The sequence below is a fragment of the Phyllobates terribilis genome, unplaced genomic scaffold (assembly GCF_046119375.1).
Source record: "Phyllobates terribilis strain yellow unplaced genomic scaffold, ASM4611937v1 Scaffold_8__6_contigs__length_399053987, whole genome shotgun sequence".
NCBI lineage: Eukaryota > Metazoa > Chordata > Amphibia > Anura > Dendrobatidae > Phyllobates > Phyllobates terribilis.
The window spans coordinates 171762465-171782636 of record NW_027362768.1 but is presented as its reverse complement, the minus strand read 5'-3'; the positions used below and the strand labels follow the sequence as shown (position 1 = coordinate 171782636).

The following is a 20172-nucleotide window of genomic DNA, read 5'->3' as shown; positions in this document are numbered from 1 at the left end:
CCGGAATAGAAACCTTCCCCCATTTCCAACCCTTTAATGCCCTGTCAGGATTGTCAGTAACATCTAAGAGGTTAAACCACTGTACTGAAAATTGGGCGGCAACCCGTGTAATGCTGTAACTATCGGCCATGTTCCCTGGAGTCCTGTATCACACACATTTGTCTGCATATTGGTGCCCGATGGGAGCAGTAATACCTGCCATCCACAAGTGACTAATTATGTATTAATATGAGAGCGGGGATTATATCTCTGCATATTTGGACACATTCTGGCATCTGGGGCCATTTTTTGGGGTAACAGTGGCGTGTCCTCCATATTCTGAATGGCGAATTTTAACACCATGAGAAACTCGCTTTCCCTATTCCTGCACAGCAAGGCCATTCGGGATGATGAGAAAGTTGTTCTTTTTCCCTTCTTTTAGTTTAAAATGGTCCATAATTCTTCATTTTTAGAGAAATTCTGCCATGACGGACGCCTCATTGTGCCGTCTGTCCGCAGAGTACCGCGGATTATCTCCTACACCCAACAATAAAGGCAATTATTTCCTTTTTTTTTCTGTCGCTACGACAGAATACAATGGGTTTCTCCAAGCGCAGCAAATCTGCCGTCCTCCCTTTTAATTTCTTGTGGAAGATTAAACGATTTTGACAGCCTTGCTTGTATGGAATCACCTTTCAGGGGGTCTACCCAGGTTCATGCACTTAAGCGACTCCCCCCGTCCCCCCGCTGCCGAACTGATAGGACGCTTCTAATAGAAGGGAGATTAAAGTACAAAATGTGCTGAGCTGTCGCCTTCCAGATTTGACGGATTTTCTTGTGTTCCCTTCTTGTAGCTGATGGAGGAGTTTAAGGATGTCTTGCTTCCCGCAGAGGACGGACGTTATCAGCTGGTGCAGAAAATTGTCGACTATCTTATCGCCTGCAACCGCGACCTGCCCGAGGTGTCGAAGATGCAGTGGACCGTGCACGTAGTGGACAAGCCCGAGGTCATCAATGCTTATGTGCTACCGGTGAGATATGGACCTACCTCTCCCACCACCCCAAAGCACAACTACAAATCCCAGCATGTCCTGTCCTGACCCCTTCCCTTTTTCCAGGAGCGATACATTTTTCCTCTTACGTCGATATAGCTGTATGAGGTCTTTTTTTTTTTTTTTTTTTTGCAGGATGAGTTGTAGTTTTGAATGACACCATGCTCTTTACCTTTCACTATACCGAAAAACAAGAAAGAATTGTGAAAGTTGTGTGAAGAAGTGACGAAAAATCTAAATTTCACAATTTTTTTTTGAATATTGTTTTTACCACATTCATCGTAGGGTAAAAATGGCCTGGTAACATGATTGCCCAGGTCATTACCTTTTTGCTGATATCAATATATATCAGTATATATTTATAGTTATCAGTATAGTTTATTTTTATATACATATTTTAGTGCAGAATTTTATTTTTTTCATGAATCGGACTTTTACAGTTGCAAAATTTTTTATTTTTAATTCATTTATGTATTTTTTTTTTTTTTTTTTTTAATTTAGTACTTTTCCTTATTGACTTGAATTTTTGATAATCTTATTTCTTTTACTATTTACTGCAACACAATATGGGTCTTCATGGAAGTTTAAACATGGCAGCGACAGGGCGGACAGTACGCCCGCTGCCACTGCAACGCAGGGGGCGCAATTAGTGTTAGAGTAGGTGGCTCAGCGGCTATACACCACTTACATGCCACTGTGAGATATTGCTTAAATGGTAGCAATCAGATTAGATCCTGGTGCTGAGCCCGCTCTATATACCTGGCATCGGCCGTTCGATTTAAAGATATGATAAAATAAAAAACAATACTGATCTTTTAAATTCCCTGTCGGTCCAACAGCGCTGCTCTTTTTTGAGGCATATCTGAACTTTTGGTCACTGACGGCAGCTTTCTTCCCCATAGTGTTGGAAGGAAGATGAAGGAGAGCCTTCAGCTCTTTGCACTCCTCTTGTTTGTCATATAGGAGAGTGGAGTTGAATTTGAAAATATTCTCGACTGACCAACCCCTGTAATTAAAGAAAAGTAAATGTATTTTTATTAAACTATAAACTTTTCATTTTTTAATTTCCTCTAAAACTTTATTGTATGTCCAAAAAAATGAGGATAGATGAGGTTAACGTCTTCATCCTTGATCCAAGACTGCGGTCACTGAAGCAAAGAGGGAATCACTCATAGAATCTTAATTCTCGAATCAGCAGAGGGGTAAGAAGGTGTAATTAGTTTTTCTGCACAGCCAGGTTACTTCTGAGCTGTTCCATTTCCTCAGTCACAGATTCCTTGTGCAGGTCATGCCCTAAAGAGCATCAGTCGCTAAGAGAGAAATCTAGAATTCTGCATTTGTTAAATAGTCCCAAAATGTATCAATGGAGGCTGGAAAGTTTGTATCTGGTGCTGCTGTGTCCTGTACTTCAAGTGTCTCCATCATAGTAATCAGAGCTGTGACGCCTTCTGATTTGTCTTGCAGAACGGTCAGGTGTTTGTATTCACAGGAATGCTGGAAGCAGTGGCGGACGTCGACCAGCTCGCCTTCATTTTGGGTCACGAGCTCGCACACGCCATTCTTGAACATACAGTAAGTGCATAATTGTAATACCGGCAATTATCTAAATAAGTAATATTAATCTCCCAAAGTAAAACTGGAGGTTTCTGCTTAAAGTATGCATAGAAACATAATTATTATAATACTGCCCCTATGTACAAGAATATAACTACTATAATACTGCCCCTATGTGCAAGAATATAACTACTATAATACTGCTCCCTATGTACAAGAATATAACTACTATAATACTGCTCCCTATGTACAAGAATATAACTGCTATAATACTGCCCCCATGTACAAGAATATAACTACTATAATACTGCCCCCTATGTACAAGAATGTAACTACTATAATACTGTCCTATGTACAAGAATATCACTACTATAATACTGCTCCTATGTACAAGAATATAACTACTATAATACTGCCCCCTATGTACAAGAATATAACTACTATAATACTGCCCCCTATGTACAAGAATATAACTACTATAATACTGCCCCTATGTACAAGAATATAACTACTATAATACTGCTCCTATGTACAAGAATATAACTACTATAATACTGCCCCCTATGTACAAGAATATAACTACTATAATACTGCTACAATGTACAAGAATATCACTACTATAATACTGCCCCCTATGTACAAGAATATGACTACTATAATACTGCCCCCTATTTACAATAATATAACTACTATAATACTGCTCCCTATGTACAAGAATATAACTACTATAATACTGCTACAATGTACAAGAATATCACTACTATAATACTGCCCCTATGTACAATAATATGACTACTATAATACTGCCCCTATATACAAGAATATAACTACTATAATACTGCCCCCTATGTACAAGAATATAACTACTATAATACTGCCCCCTATTTACAATAATATAACTACTATAATACTGCTCCCTATGTACAAGAATATAACTACTATAATACTGCCCCCTATGTACAAGAATATAACTGCTATAATACTGCCCCTATGTACAAGAATATGGCTACTATAATACTGCCCCCTATGTACAAGAATATAACTACTATAATACTGCTACAATGTACAAGAATATCACTACTATAATACTACCCCTATCTACAAGAATATAACTGCTATAATACTGCCCCTATGTACAAGAATATGACTACTATAATACTGCCCCTATGTATAAGAATATAACTACTATAATACTGCCCCTATGTATAAGAATATAACTACTATAATACTGCCCCTATATACAAGAATATAACTACTATAATACTGCTACAATGTACAAGAATATCACTACTATAATACTGCTCCTATCTACAAGAATATAACTGCTATAATACTGCCCCTATGTACAATAATATGACTACTATAATACTGCCCCTATGTACAAGAATATAACTACTATAATACTGCCCCTATATACAAGAATATAACTACTATAATACTGCTATAATGTACAAGAATATCACTACTATAATACTGCTCCTATCTACAAGAATATAACTGCTATAATACTGCCCCTATGTACAATAATATGACTACTGTAATACTGCCCCTATGTACAAGAATATAACTACTATAATACTGCCCCTATGTACAAGAATATAACTACTATAATACTGCCCCTATGTACAAGAATATAACTACTATAATACTGCCCCTATGTACAAGAATATCACTACTATAATACTGCCCCTATGTACAAGAATATAACTACTATAATACTGCTCCCTATGTACAAAAATATAACTACTATAATACTGCTACTATGTACAAGAATATCACTACTATAATACTGCTCCTATCTACAAGAATATAACTGCTATAATACTGCCCCTATGTACAAGAATATGACTACTATAATACTGCCCCTATGTATAAGAATATAACTACTATAATACTGCCCCTATGTATAAGAATATAACTACTATAATACTGCCCCTATATACAAGAATATAACTACTATAATACTGCTACAATGTACAAGAATATCACTACTATAATACTGCTCCTATCTACAAGAATATAACTGCTATAATACTGCCCCTATGTACAATAATATGACTACTATAATACTGCCCCTATGTATAAGAATATAACTACTATAATACTGCCCCTATGTACAAGAATATAACTACTATAATACTGCCCCTATGTACAAGAATATGACTACTATAATACTGCCCCTATGTACAAGAATATAACTACTATAATACTGCTCCTATGTACAAGAATATAACTGCTATAATACTGCCCCCTATGTACAAGAATATAACTACTATAATACTGCCCCCTATTTACAATAATATAACTACTATAATACTGCTCCCTATGTACAAGAATATAACTACTATAATACTGCCCCCTATGTACAAGAATATAACTACTATAATACTGCCCCTATGTATAAGAATATAACTACTATAATACTGCCCCTATGTACAAGAATATAACTACAATAATACTGCCACCTATGTACAAGAATATAACTACAATAATACTGCTACAATGTACAAGAATATCACTACTATAATACTGCCCCTATGTACAAGAATATAACTACTATAATACTGCCCCTATGTACAAGAATATCACTACTATAATACTGCCCCTATGTACAATAATATAACTACTATAATACTGCCCCTATGTACAAGAATATAACTACTATAATACTACCCCTATGTACAAGAATATAACTACTATAATACTGCTACAATGTACAAGAATATCACTACTATAATACTGCTCCTATCTACAAGAATATAACTACTATAATACTGCCCCTATGCACAAGAATATAACTACTATAATACTGCCCCCTATGTACAAGAATATACCTACTATAATACTGCCCCCTATGTACAAGAATATCACTACTATAATACTGCCCCTATTTACAAGAATATAACTACTATAATACTGCCCCTATGTACAAGAATATAACTACTATAATACTGCCCCCTATGTACAAGAATATACCTACTATAATACTTCCCCCTATGTACAAGAATATAACTACTATAATACTGCCCCTATTTACAAGAATATAACTACTATAATACTGCCCCTATGTACAAGAATATAACTACTATAATACTGCCCCCTATGTACAAGAATATACCTACTATAATACTTCCCCCTATGTACAAGAATATAACTACTATAATACTGCTCCCTATGTACAAGAATATACCTACTATAATACTGCCCCCTATGTACAAGAATATACCTACTATAATACTGCCCCCTATGTACAAGAATATAACTACTATAATACTGCCCCCTATGTACAAGAATATAACTACTATAATACTGCCCCTATGTACAAGAATATAACTACTATAATACTGCCCCCTATGTACAAGAATATAACTACTATAATACTGCCCCTATGTACAAGAATATCACTACTATAATACTGCTCCTCTACTGTAATATGACTATTATACTGCTACTTATAATGGAAGAATATATCAACTATTTTTGACTTTTCTGTGAAATTAACTGCTAAAAAACCCCAAAATAAACCATTATTGATGTATCCAGAAAAGAGTTTCTTAATTATCTTTTTGCCTTCCAGCTCATTTCCTGATCTTTGTTGTGGATGGAGCCGCTGGGGAGGGGGATGGTATTGGCTGCAGTTTGCTGCATTTTTCTAGCCCTGGAATTCTTACTTCGGCAGTGACTATAAAACCGTAATTTGATCATTTTATAGTAATGATATATCTTCTCACTGTCTGGCGTAGGCAACTGCTGAATTATGAAGCTGCTGCAGATCAATACTTGTGAATTCACTGTTAGAATTGAAACACTGAGCTGGGTCTGTGAATTTTTGGATGTGTTTTCTGCCTGAAGGTCCATGAAGTGTTAACTTGCTGCGGATCACTGGATATTTTGATGCCCTTAACTATTCAACTCCACTGCCACATGCCATGCAGGAGTCTAGGAAAGCTGAGTAACTGTAGCTATTGGAAAGGAGAATAAAAGTATCACAGGTTTTAAAATCCTCAAGCAGAATAGTGAGTGCAGCTCTGGAGTATAATACAGGATGTAACTCAGGATCAGTAATGTAATGTATGTACGCAGTGACTGCACCAGCAGAATAGTGAGTGCAGCTCTGGAGTATAATACAGGATGTAACTCAGGATCAGTAATGTAATGTATGTACGCAGTGACTGCACCAGCAGAATAGTGAGTGCAGCTCTGGAGTATAATACAGGATGTAACTCAGGATCAGTAATGTAATGTATGTACGCAGTGACTGCACCAGCTGAATAGTGAGTGCTGCTCTGGGGTATAATACAGGATGTAACTCAGGATCAGTACAGGATCAGTAATGTAATGTATGTGCACAGTGACTGCACCAGCAGAATAGTGAGTGCAGCTCTGGAGTATAATACAGGATGTAACTCAGGATCAGTACAGGACAAGTAATGTAATGTATGTACGCAGTGACTGCACCAGCAGAATAGTGAGTGCAGCTCTGGAGTATAATACAGGATGTAACTCAGGATCAGTAATGTAATGTATGTGCACAATGACTGCAGAATAGTGAGTGCAGCTCTGGAGTACATTACATATTTTAGAATTTCTATGTAGATTATATTTATATCTAGAGTATGATTTTGTGCTGTATATACCCTGGACATAGACATGATATTCTACAAATTAACCGTTGTTCATACTCGCCATCATTCTGCGATCACTAACATCTCTTGTCTGGTTCTTGCAGGCGGAGAAGGCCAGTATCAGCCATTTCTTGGACTTCCTGTTCCTCCTGTCCTTAGTCATGATTTGGGCTATCTGCCCCATGGACAGCCTTGCCATTGTCGGTCAGTGGGTTCAATCCAGACTACGAGAGGTGAGGACAAGACTTGAGGAGTCAGCACCCTGTTTGGATGCCTTGACAATAATGAGTCAAGTGCAACTATTGATCTACCTCTAGCTGTGGTGTTGGGGTTACTTTAGGAGGAGGCAAACCCCACCAATCAAATATGTGCTCAACTTTTTTAAATGTGTTTTTAAATGTTTTGATTTTTAATACTAAATAAGGCTGTGTGCCCACGATGCGTTTTTGGTGCATATTTTGGTGCGTATTTGCAGCGCGTAAACACTCCAGAAAAGCATTGCATACCTTATCCCATGACTTCCTATGACATTCTGCAAGTTCTGTGCACATGGTCCGTATTTTTTCTGCACAGATTTTACATTTGCCTATACAATGCATTGGAAAAACGCATGACAAATACGTATGTGCTTTTCTGCCAAGCAGATGCAGAAATGCTCAGGAAAATTTCTGCTTCATTTCTGCATCGTGGGCACTAAGCCTTAAAGATGTAACAAGCCTCTAGGTCTGTGTGGGAAGAAGTTATTATAAGGTGTGGTAGTAGTTCACTCCTTATGGCCACCAGAGGGAGCAGTGTGTCTGAGTGGTCAGTGCATCTTGCACATTAGCTACTAATGGAGGATTGGCAGCTGCTTTCTATAAAGGATTATTAAATGGGTTCTTGAGGATCATTATTTTTTGCCCCTTTAAATTGTGAAGAATTAGATGACTTTTAAGTTATATGAATTAAATAATCCTTCTCCCCTTTCGTCAGCCCATAGAATTAAGCGCCATTGGGTGTAAACATTGCAGCAGTGTTTCGGCCCTTACGTGGCCTCTCTCCTTTTCAAGATCTGCGCTTACTGTCATCCAGGCTTAAAATCCATCCTCACCAAATTCTCACAGCTTCAGTGTAAAAAAAAAAAAAATGTCTGTAGGCTTCACAGCCTGCACTGATACATTGTTACAAACTACAGTGGGTACGGAAAGTATTCAGACCCCTTTAACCTTTTCGCTCTTTGTTTTATTGCAGCCAATTGGTAAATTCTAAAAAGTTCATTTTTTTCTCATTAAAGTACACTCTGCACCCCATCTTCACTGAAAAAAACAGAAATTTAGAAATTTTTGCAAATTTATTAAAAAAGAAAAACTGAAATATCACACGGTCATAAGTATTCAGACCCTTTGCTCAGTATTGAGTAGAAGCACCTTTTGAGCTAGTACAGCCATGAGTCTTCTTGGGAATGATGCAACAAGTTTTTCACACCTGGATTTGGGGATCCTCTGCCATTCTTCCTTGCAGATCCTCTCCAGTTCCGTCAGGTTGGATGGTGAACGTTGGTGGACAGCCATTTTCAGGTCTCTCCAGAGATGCTCAATTGGGTTTAGGTCAGGGCTCTGGCTGGGCCAGTCAAGAATAGTCACAGAGTTGTTCTGAAGCCACTCCTTTGTTATTTTAGCTGTGTGCTTAGGGTCATTGTCTTGTTGGAAGGTGAACCTTAGGCCAAGTCTGGGGTCCAGAGCACTCTGGAAGAGGTTTTCATCCAGGATATCTCTGTACTTGGCCGCATTCATGTTTCCTTAAATTGCAACCACGATTGCTCAGTTTGGCTGGACGGCCAGGTCTAGGATGACTTCTGGTGGTCCCAAACTTCTTCCATTTAAGGATTATGGAGGCCACTGTGCTCTTAGGAACATTGAGTAATGCAGAAATTCTTTTGTAACTTTGGCCAGATCTGTGCCTTGCCACAATTCTGTCTCTGAGCTCCTTGGGCAGTTCCTTTGAGCTCATGATTCTCATTTGGTCTGACATGCACTGTGAGCTGTGAGGTCTTATATAGACAGGTGTGTGCCTTCCCAAATCAAGTCCTATCAGTTTAATTAAACACAACTGGACTCCAATGAAGGAGTAGAACCATCTCAAGGAGGATCACAAGGAAATGGACAGCATGTGACTTAAATATGACTGTCTGAGCAAAGGGTGTGAATACTTATGACCAGATGATATTTCAGTTTTTCTTTTTAACCCCTTAAGCCCCGCGGGTGGTTTGCACGTTAATGACCGGGCCAATTTTTACAATTCTGACCACTGTCACTTTATGAGGTAATAACTCTGGAACGCTTCAACGGATTCCCCTGATTCTGAGATTGTTTTTTCGTGACATATTGTACTTCATGATTGTGGAAAAATTTCTTCGATATCACTTGCGTTTATTTGTGAAAAAAACGGAAATTTGGCGAAAATTTTGAAAATTTTGCAATTTTCAAAATTTGAATTTTTAAGCCCTGAAATCAGAGCGATATGTCACACAAAAGAGTTAATAAATAACATTTCCCACATGTCTACTTTACATCACCACAATTTTGGAACCAAAATTTTTTTTTGTTAGGGAGCTATAAGGGTTAAAAGTTGACCAGCGATTTCTCATTTTTCCAACAAAATTTACAAAACCATTTTTTTAGGGTCCACATCACATTTGAAGTCACTTTGAGAGGTCTTTATGACAGAAAATACCCAAAAGTGACACCATTCTAAAAACTGCACCCCTCAAGGTGCTCAAAACCACATTCAAGAACTTTATTAACCCTTCAGGTGCTTCACAGGAATTTTTTGAATGTGGAAGAAAAAAATGAACATTTAACTTTTTTCACAAAAATGTTACTTTAGACCCAATTTTTTTTATTTTCACAGGGGTAACAAGAAAAAATGGACCCCAAAATTTGTTGTGCAATTTCCCCTGGGCACGCAGATACCCAATATTTGGGGAAAAAATACTGTTTGGGCGCACGGCAGGGCTCGGAAGGGAAGGAGCGCCATTTGACTTTTTGATTGTAAAATTTGCTTGAATAATTAGCGGACGCCATGTTGTGTTTGGAGAGCCCATGTGTGCCCAAACTTTGGAGCTCCCCCACAAGTGACCCCATTTTGGAAACTAGACCCCCCAAGGCACCTTTCTAGATGCATAGTGAGCACTTGGAACCCCCAGGTGCTTCACAAATTGATTCGTAACAATGAAAAAGTGAAAAAAAAAAACACTTTTTCATTTTTATGAATCAATTTGTGAAGCACCTGAGGGTTCCAAGTGCTCACAATGTATCTAGATAGGTGCCTTGGGGGGTCTAGTTTCCAAAATGGGGTCACTTGTGGGGGAGCTCCAATGTTTGGGCACACAGCGGCTCTCCAAACGCAACATGGTGTCGCTAACAATTTGAGCCGATTTTCCGTTAAATTTGTTAGAGGACACCATGTTGCATTTAGAGAGTCCCTGTGTGCCCAAACATTGGAGCTCCCCCACAAGTGACCCCATTTTGGAAACTAGACCCCCCAAGGCACCTATCTAGATGCATAGTGAGCACTTGGAACCCCCAGGTGCTTCACAAATTGATTCGTAACAATGAAAAAGTGAAAAAAAAAAACACTTTTTCATTTGTATGAATCAATTTGTGAAGCACCTGAGGGTTCCAAGTGCTCACTATGCATCTAGATAGGTGCCTTGGGTGGTCTAGTTTCCAAAATGGGGTCACTTGTGGGGGAGCTCCAATATTTGGGCACACAGCGGCTCTCTAAATGCAACATGGTGTCCGCTAACAAATTTAACGCAAAATTGGCTCAAATTGTTAGCGACACCATGTTGCGTTTGGAGAGCTGCTGTGTGCCCAAACATTGGAGCTCCCCCACAAGTGACCCCATTTTGGAAACTAGACCCCCCAAGGCACCTATCTAGATGCATAGTGAGCACTTGGAACCCCCAGGTGCTTCACAAATTGATTCGTAATAATGAAAAAGTGAAAAAAAAAACACTTTTTCATTTTTACGAATTAATTTGTGAAGCACCTAGGGGTTCCAAGTGCTCACTATGCATCTAGATAGGTGCCTTGGGGGGTCTAGTTTCCAAAATGGGGTCACTTGTGGAGGAGCTCCAATGTTTGGGCACACAGGGACTCTCCAAATGCAACATGATATCCGCTAACAATTTGAGCCGACAATTTGTTAGCGGATATCATGTTGCATTTGGAGAGTCCCTGTGTGCCCAAACATTGGAGCTCCCCCACAAGTGACCCCATTTTGGAAACTAGACCCCCCAAGGCACCTATCTAGATTCATAGTGAGCACTTAGAACCCCCAGGTGCTTCACAAATTGATTCATAAAAATGAAAAAGTGTTTTTTTTTTCACTTTTTCATTTTTACGAATCAATTTGTGAAGCACCTGGGGGTTCCAAGTGCTCACTATGCATCTAGAAAGGTGCCTTGGGGGGTCTAGTTTCCAAAATGGGGTCACTTGTGGGGGAGCTCCAAAGTTTGGGCACAGAGGGGCTCTCCAAACGCAATGTGGTGTCCGCTAACAATTTGAGCCGATTTTCCATTCAATTTGTTAGCGGATACCATGTTGCATTTAGAGAGTCCCTGTGTGCCCAAACATTGGAGCTCCCCCACAAGTGACCCCATTTTGGAAACTAGACCCCCAAGGCACCTATCTAGATTCATAGTGAGCACTTGGAACCCCAGGTGCTTCACAAATTGATTCATAAAAATGAAAAAGTGTTTTATTTTCACTTTTTCATTTTTACGAATCAATTTGTGAAGCACCTGGGGGTTCTAAGTGCTCACTATGCATCTAGATAGGTGCCTTGGGGGGTCTAGTTTCCAAAATGGGGTCACTTGTGGGGGAGCTCCAATGTTTGGGCACACAGGGGCTCTCCAAACGCTACATGGCGTCCACTAACAATTTGAGCCGATTTTCCATTCAATTTGTTAGCGGACACCATGTCGCATTTGGAGAGCCCGTGATGTGCCTAAACAGTGGAGCTCCCCCACAAGTGTCCCCATTTTGGAAACTATACCCCTCAAAGATTTTATTAAGGTGTATAGTGAACATTTTGAACCCAGAGGTACGGCACATTATTTGTTTACATTAGGTCATCATATTGAATAAGTTGTCATTATTCTTGAGCGCAAGTGCTCGCTACTTGAGTTTGCATCGGGTACTCAGGTATGCACCATGTACAGCGTGTGCTCGAGTGACATGCTCGAGTCCCTGCTCCGCATGTTTCACGGTTATTATACACCCAAAAAAAAACATGCGGGGATCGCTCGTGCATGGCAGGCAATCCCCGTAAAGTTTTTTGGCCGCGAAGCATATGGGGCAGAGACTCGAGCATGTCACTCAAATACCCACGATACTAAATGCATACCAGAGCACCCGATGCAAACTCAAGTAGCGAGCACTTGCTCTCAACACTAGTCGCCATATCGTCATCTTTTTTTCTTACTTTTGAAAAAAATCCCAACCCCAGCCCTAACCCTAGCACAACCCTAGCCCCAGCACAACCCTAGCCCCAAACCCAGCCCTAACCCTAGCCCAATCCTAACTCAAGAGTTTATTTTTGACGCCGTTCCTTGTGCGGTATAAGTGATTAGACGACTTTATTCTTCGGGTCGGTGTGATTACAGCAATGCCAGAATCATATGGGGTTTTTATGACTGACAGCTGTCACACACTAAAAGACGCATTTTTTGTAAAATCTAGTTTTAGCATCGCCATATTTTGAGAGCTATAATTTTTCCAGATTTTGGCAGACAGTCATGTGACGGCTCGTTTTTTGCGGGATGACTTGACGTTGTTATTGGTGCCATTTTCAGGCACGTGACATTTTTTGATCGCTTTCTATTCCGATTTTTGGGAGGCAGAATAAACAAAAACCAACAATTCAGGAATTGTTTTTTTTTTTTTTTTTTATTCTGTTCCGCGTGTGGTAAAATTGATGAGGCAGCTTTACTCTTCGGGTCAGTACGTTTACAGCGGTACCACATTTGTATCATTTTTCTATGTTTTGGCGCTTATACACAATAAAAGCTATTTTATAGAAAAAAATATTTTTTAGTATCGCTTTATTCTGAGAGCTATAACTTTTTTATTTTTCGGCTGATGGAGCTATATGGCGGCTTGTTTTTTGCGGGACGAGATGACGTTTTCAGCGGTATCATTTTTATTTATATGCGTCTTTTTGATCGCGTGTTATTCCACTTTTTGTTTGGCGGTATGGTGATAAAGCATTGTTTTTTGCTTCGTTTTTTTTTTTTTTTTTTTTACCGTGTTCACTGAAGGGGTTAACTAGTGGGACAGTTTTATAGGTCAGGTTGTTCCGGACGCGGCGATACCAAATATGTGTACTTTTATTGTTTTTTTTTTATTTTTTTTATAATAATATTTATTGATGGGTACATTATATTTTTATTTTTGGTGTATTATTTTTTTTATTTTTTTATAATATTTCTGCACATTTTTTTTTTTTTTTTTTTCCACTTTCACACAGTTTATACACTTTATTACTTTGTCCCACTCTGGGACTTTCACTTTTTTTTTTCTGATCGCCTGCATGGCACAGGAATGGAGCACCATCCCTATGCCATGAAGGCTGTCAGAAGTGCACAGTGTGAAGATTGCTTGGAGATGCACTGCGCATGTCCAAGCAATCTTCCTGCTCTCTGGTGACCCGGATGTTGTCATGACGACATCGGGTCGTCATGGCAACACCCGGGAAGCCTTTGCAGACTGCGCTGGAAGCCGGAAGAGGAGGTGAGTATCGCCGATCACCTCCCCTTGCTCCCGCAATGCCGCGATCGACTTCGATCGACTTCGATCGCAGCATCGCGGGGGTTAATGTGCTGGGAGCGGTGCAGGACCGCTCCCTGCACATAGTACCGGGTGTCAGCTGTGACAATCAGCTGACACCCGGCGGCGATCGCGCCCGCACAGCCTGTGTGCGCGCGCGATCGCGATGACGTACTAATACGGGTCTGGCTCTTAAGTCCCAGGGCACAGACGCGTATTAGTACGTCAGATGTTATTAAGGGGTTAAATAAATTTGCAAAAATTTCTACATTTCTGTTTTTTTTTTTAGAATTTACCAAATGGCAGCAATGAAACAAAGAGTGAAAAATTTAAAGGGGTCTGAATACTTTCCGTACCCACTGTATAGGGACAGAACACAGGTTTGTAATGTTACTATGTATCAGTGCAGGTCGTAAAGCCCATAGACCACACAAGTCACTAGTCTACCCTTCTAGTTTGTCTGTGGAATTTACAGCATGCTCTGATACATTGTAACAAACAATCAGCACAGGAGAGAGATTTCTGCTGCCGATGTTTTTAGCTCATAGATTGTCATGACTTGTAACAAACTTTCAGATGTAGGAAGTGTTAGATCAGAAGGGGGTTTCAAATTCGGTGTCTGTGAAAAAAATAAAACGTATTAATTTTTACAAATTTTCTCTAAAGTTGTAAAAAGTTAAAGAAATTCATGATTCAAAACCAAAAAACACAAATTCTCTGTTCTAGTATCTGTTCCTGCGGCCGTACAGCCGAACACTGGAGGCAGAAGCGGATAAAGTTGGACTTGAACTTGTTGCAAAGGTAAAGTAAACCATCCGGGGTATAGACATTATAATGTATGCAGCTCTCCTGCCTGCACTAATATAAAAACTACAGAGAACAACACAAATCATCTGTGTTATAATAGTTATATTCTTGTACATAGGAGCAGCATTATAGCAGTTATATTCTTGTACATAGGAGCAGTATTATAGTAGTTATATTCTTGTACATAGGAGCAGCATTATAGCAGTTATATTCTTGTACATAGGAACAGTATTATAGTTGTTATATTCTTGTACATAGAGGGCAGTATTATAGTAGTTATATTCTTGTACATAGAAGGCAGTATTATAGTAGTTATATTCTTGTACATAGGAGCAGTAATGTAGTAGTTATATTCTTGTACATAGAGTCAGTATTATAGTAGTTATATTCTTGTACATAGGGGGCAGTATTATAGTAGTTATATTCTTGTACATAGGGGGCAGTATTATAGTAGTTATATTCTTGTACATAGAGGGCAGTATTATAGTAGTTATATTCTTGTACATAGGAGGCAGTATTATAGTAGTTATATTCTTGTACATAGGGGCAGTATTATAGTAGTTATATTGTACATAGGGGCAGTATTATAGTAGTTATATTCTTGTACATAGGGGGCAGTATTATAGTAGTTATATTCTTGTACATATGGACAGTATTATAGTAGTTATATTCTTGTACATAGGAGCAGTATTATAGTAGTTATATTCTTGTACATAGGAGGCAGTATTATAGTAGTTATATTCTTGTACATAGGAGCAGTAATGTAGTAGTTATATTCTTGTACATAGGAGCAGTATTATAGTAGTTATATTCTTGTACATAGGAGCAGCATTATAGCAGTTATATTCTTGTACATAGCAGTATTATAGTAGTTATATTCTTGTACATAGGAGCAGCATTATAGCAGTTATATTCTTGTACATAGGAGCAGTATTATAGTAGTTCTATTCTTGTACATAGGAGCAGTATTATAGTAGTTATATTCTTGTACATAGGAACAGTATTATAGTTGTTATATTCTTGTACATAGGGGGCAGTATTATAGTAGTTATATTCTTGTACATAGAAGGCAGTATTATAGTAGTTATATTCTTGTACATAGGAGCAGTATTATAGTAGTTATATTCTTGTACATAGAGGCAGTATTATAGTAGTTATATTCTTGTACATAGGGGGCAGTATTATAGTAGTTATATTCTTGTACATAGGGGGCAGTATTATAGTAGTTATATTCTTGTACATAGAGGGCAGTATTATAGTAGTTATATTCTTGTACATAGGAGGCAGTATTATAGTAGTTATATTCTTGTACATAGGGGCAGTATTATAGTAGTTATATTGTACATAGGGGCAGTATTATAGTAGTTATATTCTTGTACATAGGGGGCAGTATTATAGTAGTTATATTCTTGTACATATGGACAGTATTATAGTAGTTATATTCTTGTACATAGGAGCAGTATTATAGTAGTTATATTCTTGTACATAGGAGGCAGTATTATAGTAGTTATATTCTTGTACATAGGAGCAGTATTATAGTAGTTATATTCTTGTACATAGGAGCAGTATTATAGTAGTTATATTCTTGTACATAGGAACAGTATTATAGTTGTTATATTCTTGTACATAGGGGGCAGTATTATAGTAGTTATATTCATGTACATAGAAGGCAGTATTATACTAGTTATATTCTTGTACATAGGAGCAGTAATGTAGTAGTTATATTCTTGTACATAGAGGCAGTATTATAGTAGTTATATTCTTGTACATAGGGGGCAGTATTATAGTAGTTATATTCTTGTACATAGGGGGCAGTATTATAGTAGTTATATTCTTGTACATAGAGGGCAGTATTATAGTAGTTATATTCTTGTACATAGGGGGCAGTATTATAGTAGTTATATTGTTGTACATAGGAACAGTATTATAGTTGTTATATTCTTGTACATAGGGGGCAGTATTATAGTAGTTATATTCTTGTACATAGAAGGCAGTATTATAGTTGTTATATTCTTGTACATAGAAGCAGTATTATAGTAGTTATATTCTTCTACATAGGAGCAGTATTATAGCAGTTATATTCTTGTACATAGGGCCAGTATTATAGTAGTTATATTCTTGTACATAGGAGCAGCATTATAGTAGTTATATTCTTGTGCATAGGGGGCAGTATTATAGTAGTTATTTTCTTGCACATAGGGAGCAGTATTATAGTAGTTATATTCTTGTACATAGGAGCAGCATTATAGTAGTTATATTCTTGTACATAGGGGGCAGTATTATAGTAGTTATATTCTTGTACATAGGAGCAGTATTATAGTAGTTATATTCTTGTACATAGGGGCAGTATTATAGTAGTTATATTCTTATACATAGGAGCAGTATTATAGTAGTTATATTCTTGTACATAGGGGCAGTATTATAGTAGTTATATTCTTGTACATAGGAGCAGTATTATAGCAGTTATATTCTTGTACATAGGGCCAGTATTATAGTAGTTATATTCTTGTACATAGGAGCAGCATTATAGTAGTTATATTCTTGTACATAGGGGGCAGTATTATAGTAGTTATTTTCTTGCACATAGGGAGCAGTATTATAGTAGTTATATTCTTGTACATAGGAACAGTATTATAGTTGTTATATTCTTGTACATAGGAGCAGTATTATAGCAGTTATATTCTTGTACATAGGAGGCAGTATTATAGTAGTTATATTCTTGTACATAGGAGGCAGTATTATAGTAGTTATATTCTTGTACATAGGGGGCAGTATTATAGTAGTTATATTCTTGCACATAGGGGCAGTATTATAGTAGTTATATTGTACATAGGGGCAGTATTATAGTAGTTATATTCTTGTACATAGGAACAGTATTATAGTTGTTATATTCTTGTACATAGGAGCAGTATTATAGCAGTTATATTCTTGTACATAGGAGGCAGTATTATAGTAGTTATATTCTTGTACATAGGAGGCAGTATTATAGTAGTTATATTCTTGTACATAGGGGCAGTATTATAGTAGTTATATTCTTGTACATATGGACAGTATTATAGTAGTTATATTCTTGTACATAGGAGCAGTATTATAGTAGTTATATTCTTGTACATAGGAGCAGTATTATAGTAGTTGTATTCTTGTACATAGGAACAGTATTATAGTTGTTATATTCTTGTACATAGGGGGCAGTATTATAGTAGTTATATTCTTGTACATAGAAGGCAGTATTATAGTAGTTATATTCTTGTACATAGGAGCAGTAATGTAGTAGTTATATTCTTGTACATAGAGGCAGTATTATAGTAGTTATATTCTTGTACATAGGGGGCAGTATTATAGTAGTTATATTCTTGTACATAGGGGGCAGTATTATAGTAGTTATATTCTTGCACATAGGGGCAGTATTATAGTAGTTATATTGTACATAGGGGCAGTATTATAGTAGTTATATTCTTGTACATAGGGGCAGTATTATAGTAGTTATATTCTTGTACATATGGACAGTATTATAGTAGTTATATTCTTGTACATAGGAGCAGTATTATAGTAGTTATATTCTTGTACATAGGAGCAGTATTATAGTAGTTGTATTCTTGTACATAGGAACAGTATTATAGTTGTTATATTCTTGTACATAGGGGGCAGTATTATAGTAGTTATATTCTTGTACATAGAAGGCAGTATTATAGTAGTTATATTCTTGTACATAGGAGCAGTAATGTAGTAGTTATATTCTTGTACATAGAGGCAGTATTATAGTAGTTATATTCTTCTACATAGGGGGCAGTATTATAGTAGTTATATTCTTGTACATAGGGGGCAGTATTATAGTAGTTATATTCTTGTACATAGAGGGCAGTATTATAGTAGTTATATTCTTGTACATAGGGGGCAGTATTATAGTAGTTATATTCTTGTACATAGGAACAGTATTATAGTTGTTATATTCTTGTACATAGGGGGCAGTATTATAGTTGTTATATTCTTGTACATAGGGGGCAGTATTATAGTAGTTATATTCTTGTACATAGAAGGCAGTATTATAGTAGTTATATTCTTGTACATAGAAGGCAGTATTATAGTAGTTATATTCTTGTACATAGGAACAGTATTATAGTTGTTATATTCTTGTACATAGGGGGCAGTATTATAGTAGTTATATTCTTGTACATAGAAGGCAGTACTATGGTAGTTATATTCTTGTACATAGGGGCAGTATTATAGTAGTTATATTCTTGTACATAGGGGCAGTATTATAGCAGTTATATTCTTGTACATAGGAGCAGTATTATAGCAGTTATATTCTTGTACATAGGGCCAGTATTATAGTAGTTATATTCTTGTACATAGGAGCAGCATTATAGTAGTTATATTCTTGTACATAGGGGGCAGTATTATAGTAGTTATTTTCTTGCACATAGGGAGCAGTATTATAGTAGTTATATTCTTGTACATAGGAGCAGCATTATAGTAGTTATATTCTTGTACATAGGGGGCAGTATTATAGTAGTTATATTCTTGTACATAGGGGGCAGTATTATAGTAGTTATATTCTTGTACATAGGGGGCAGTATTATAGTAGTTATATTCTTGTACATAGGGGGCAGTATTATAGTAGTTATATTCTTGTACATAGGAGCAGTATTATAGTAGTTATATTCTTGTACATAGGGGCAGTATTATAGTAGTTATATTCTTATACATAGGAGCAGTATTATAGTAGTTATATTCTTGTACATAGGGGCAGTATTATAGTAGTTATATTCTTGTACATAGGAGCAGTATTATAGCAGTTATATTCTTGTACATAGGGCCAGTATTATAGTAGTTATATTCTTGTACATAGGAGCAGCATTATAGTAGTTATATTCTTGTACATAGGGGGCAGTATTATAGTAGTTATATTCTTGTACATAGGGGGCAGTATTATAGTAGTTATATTCTTGTACATAGGGGGCAGTATTATAGTAGTTATATTCTTGTACATAGGGGGCAGTATTATAGTAGTTATATTCTTGTACATAGGGGCAGTATTATAGTAGTTATATTCTTGTACATAGGGGGCAGTATTATAGTAGTTATATTCTTGTACATAGGGGGCAGTATTATAGTAGTTATATTCTTGTACATAGGGGACAGTATTATAGTAGTTATATTCTTGTACATAGGAACAGTATTATGGTTGTTATATTGTTGTACATAGGGGGCAGTATTATAGTTGTTATATTCTTGTGCATAGGGGGCAGTATTATAGTAGTTATATTCTTGTACATAGGGGCAGTATTATAGTAGTTATATTCTTGTACATAGGGGGCAGTATTATAGTAGTTATATTCTTGT

At 37.1% G+C, this 20172-nt stretch overlaps 1 protein-coding gene across 3 annotated transcripts in view; it reads left to right on the top strand.

Moving 5' to 3' along the window:
- OMA1 (OMA1 zinc metallopeptidase) overlaps nt 1-20172 on the top strand; it is a 100625-nt gene that overhangs the window by 14608 nt on the left and 65845 nt on the right. For all 3 annotated transcript variants that reach the window (XM_073643730.1, XM_073643729.1, XM_073643727.1), the window contains exons 4-7: nt 834-1010; nt 2496-2603; nt 7315-7443; nt 14749-14823. In XM_073643730.1, the coding sequence (XP_073499831.1) occupies nt 834-1010; nt 2496-2603; nt 7315-7443; nt 14749-14823 (489 nt within the window). The remainder of the gene's footprint in view (nt 1-833; nt 1011-2495; nt 2604-7314; nt 7444-14748; nt 14824-20172) is intronic.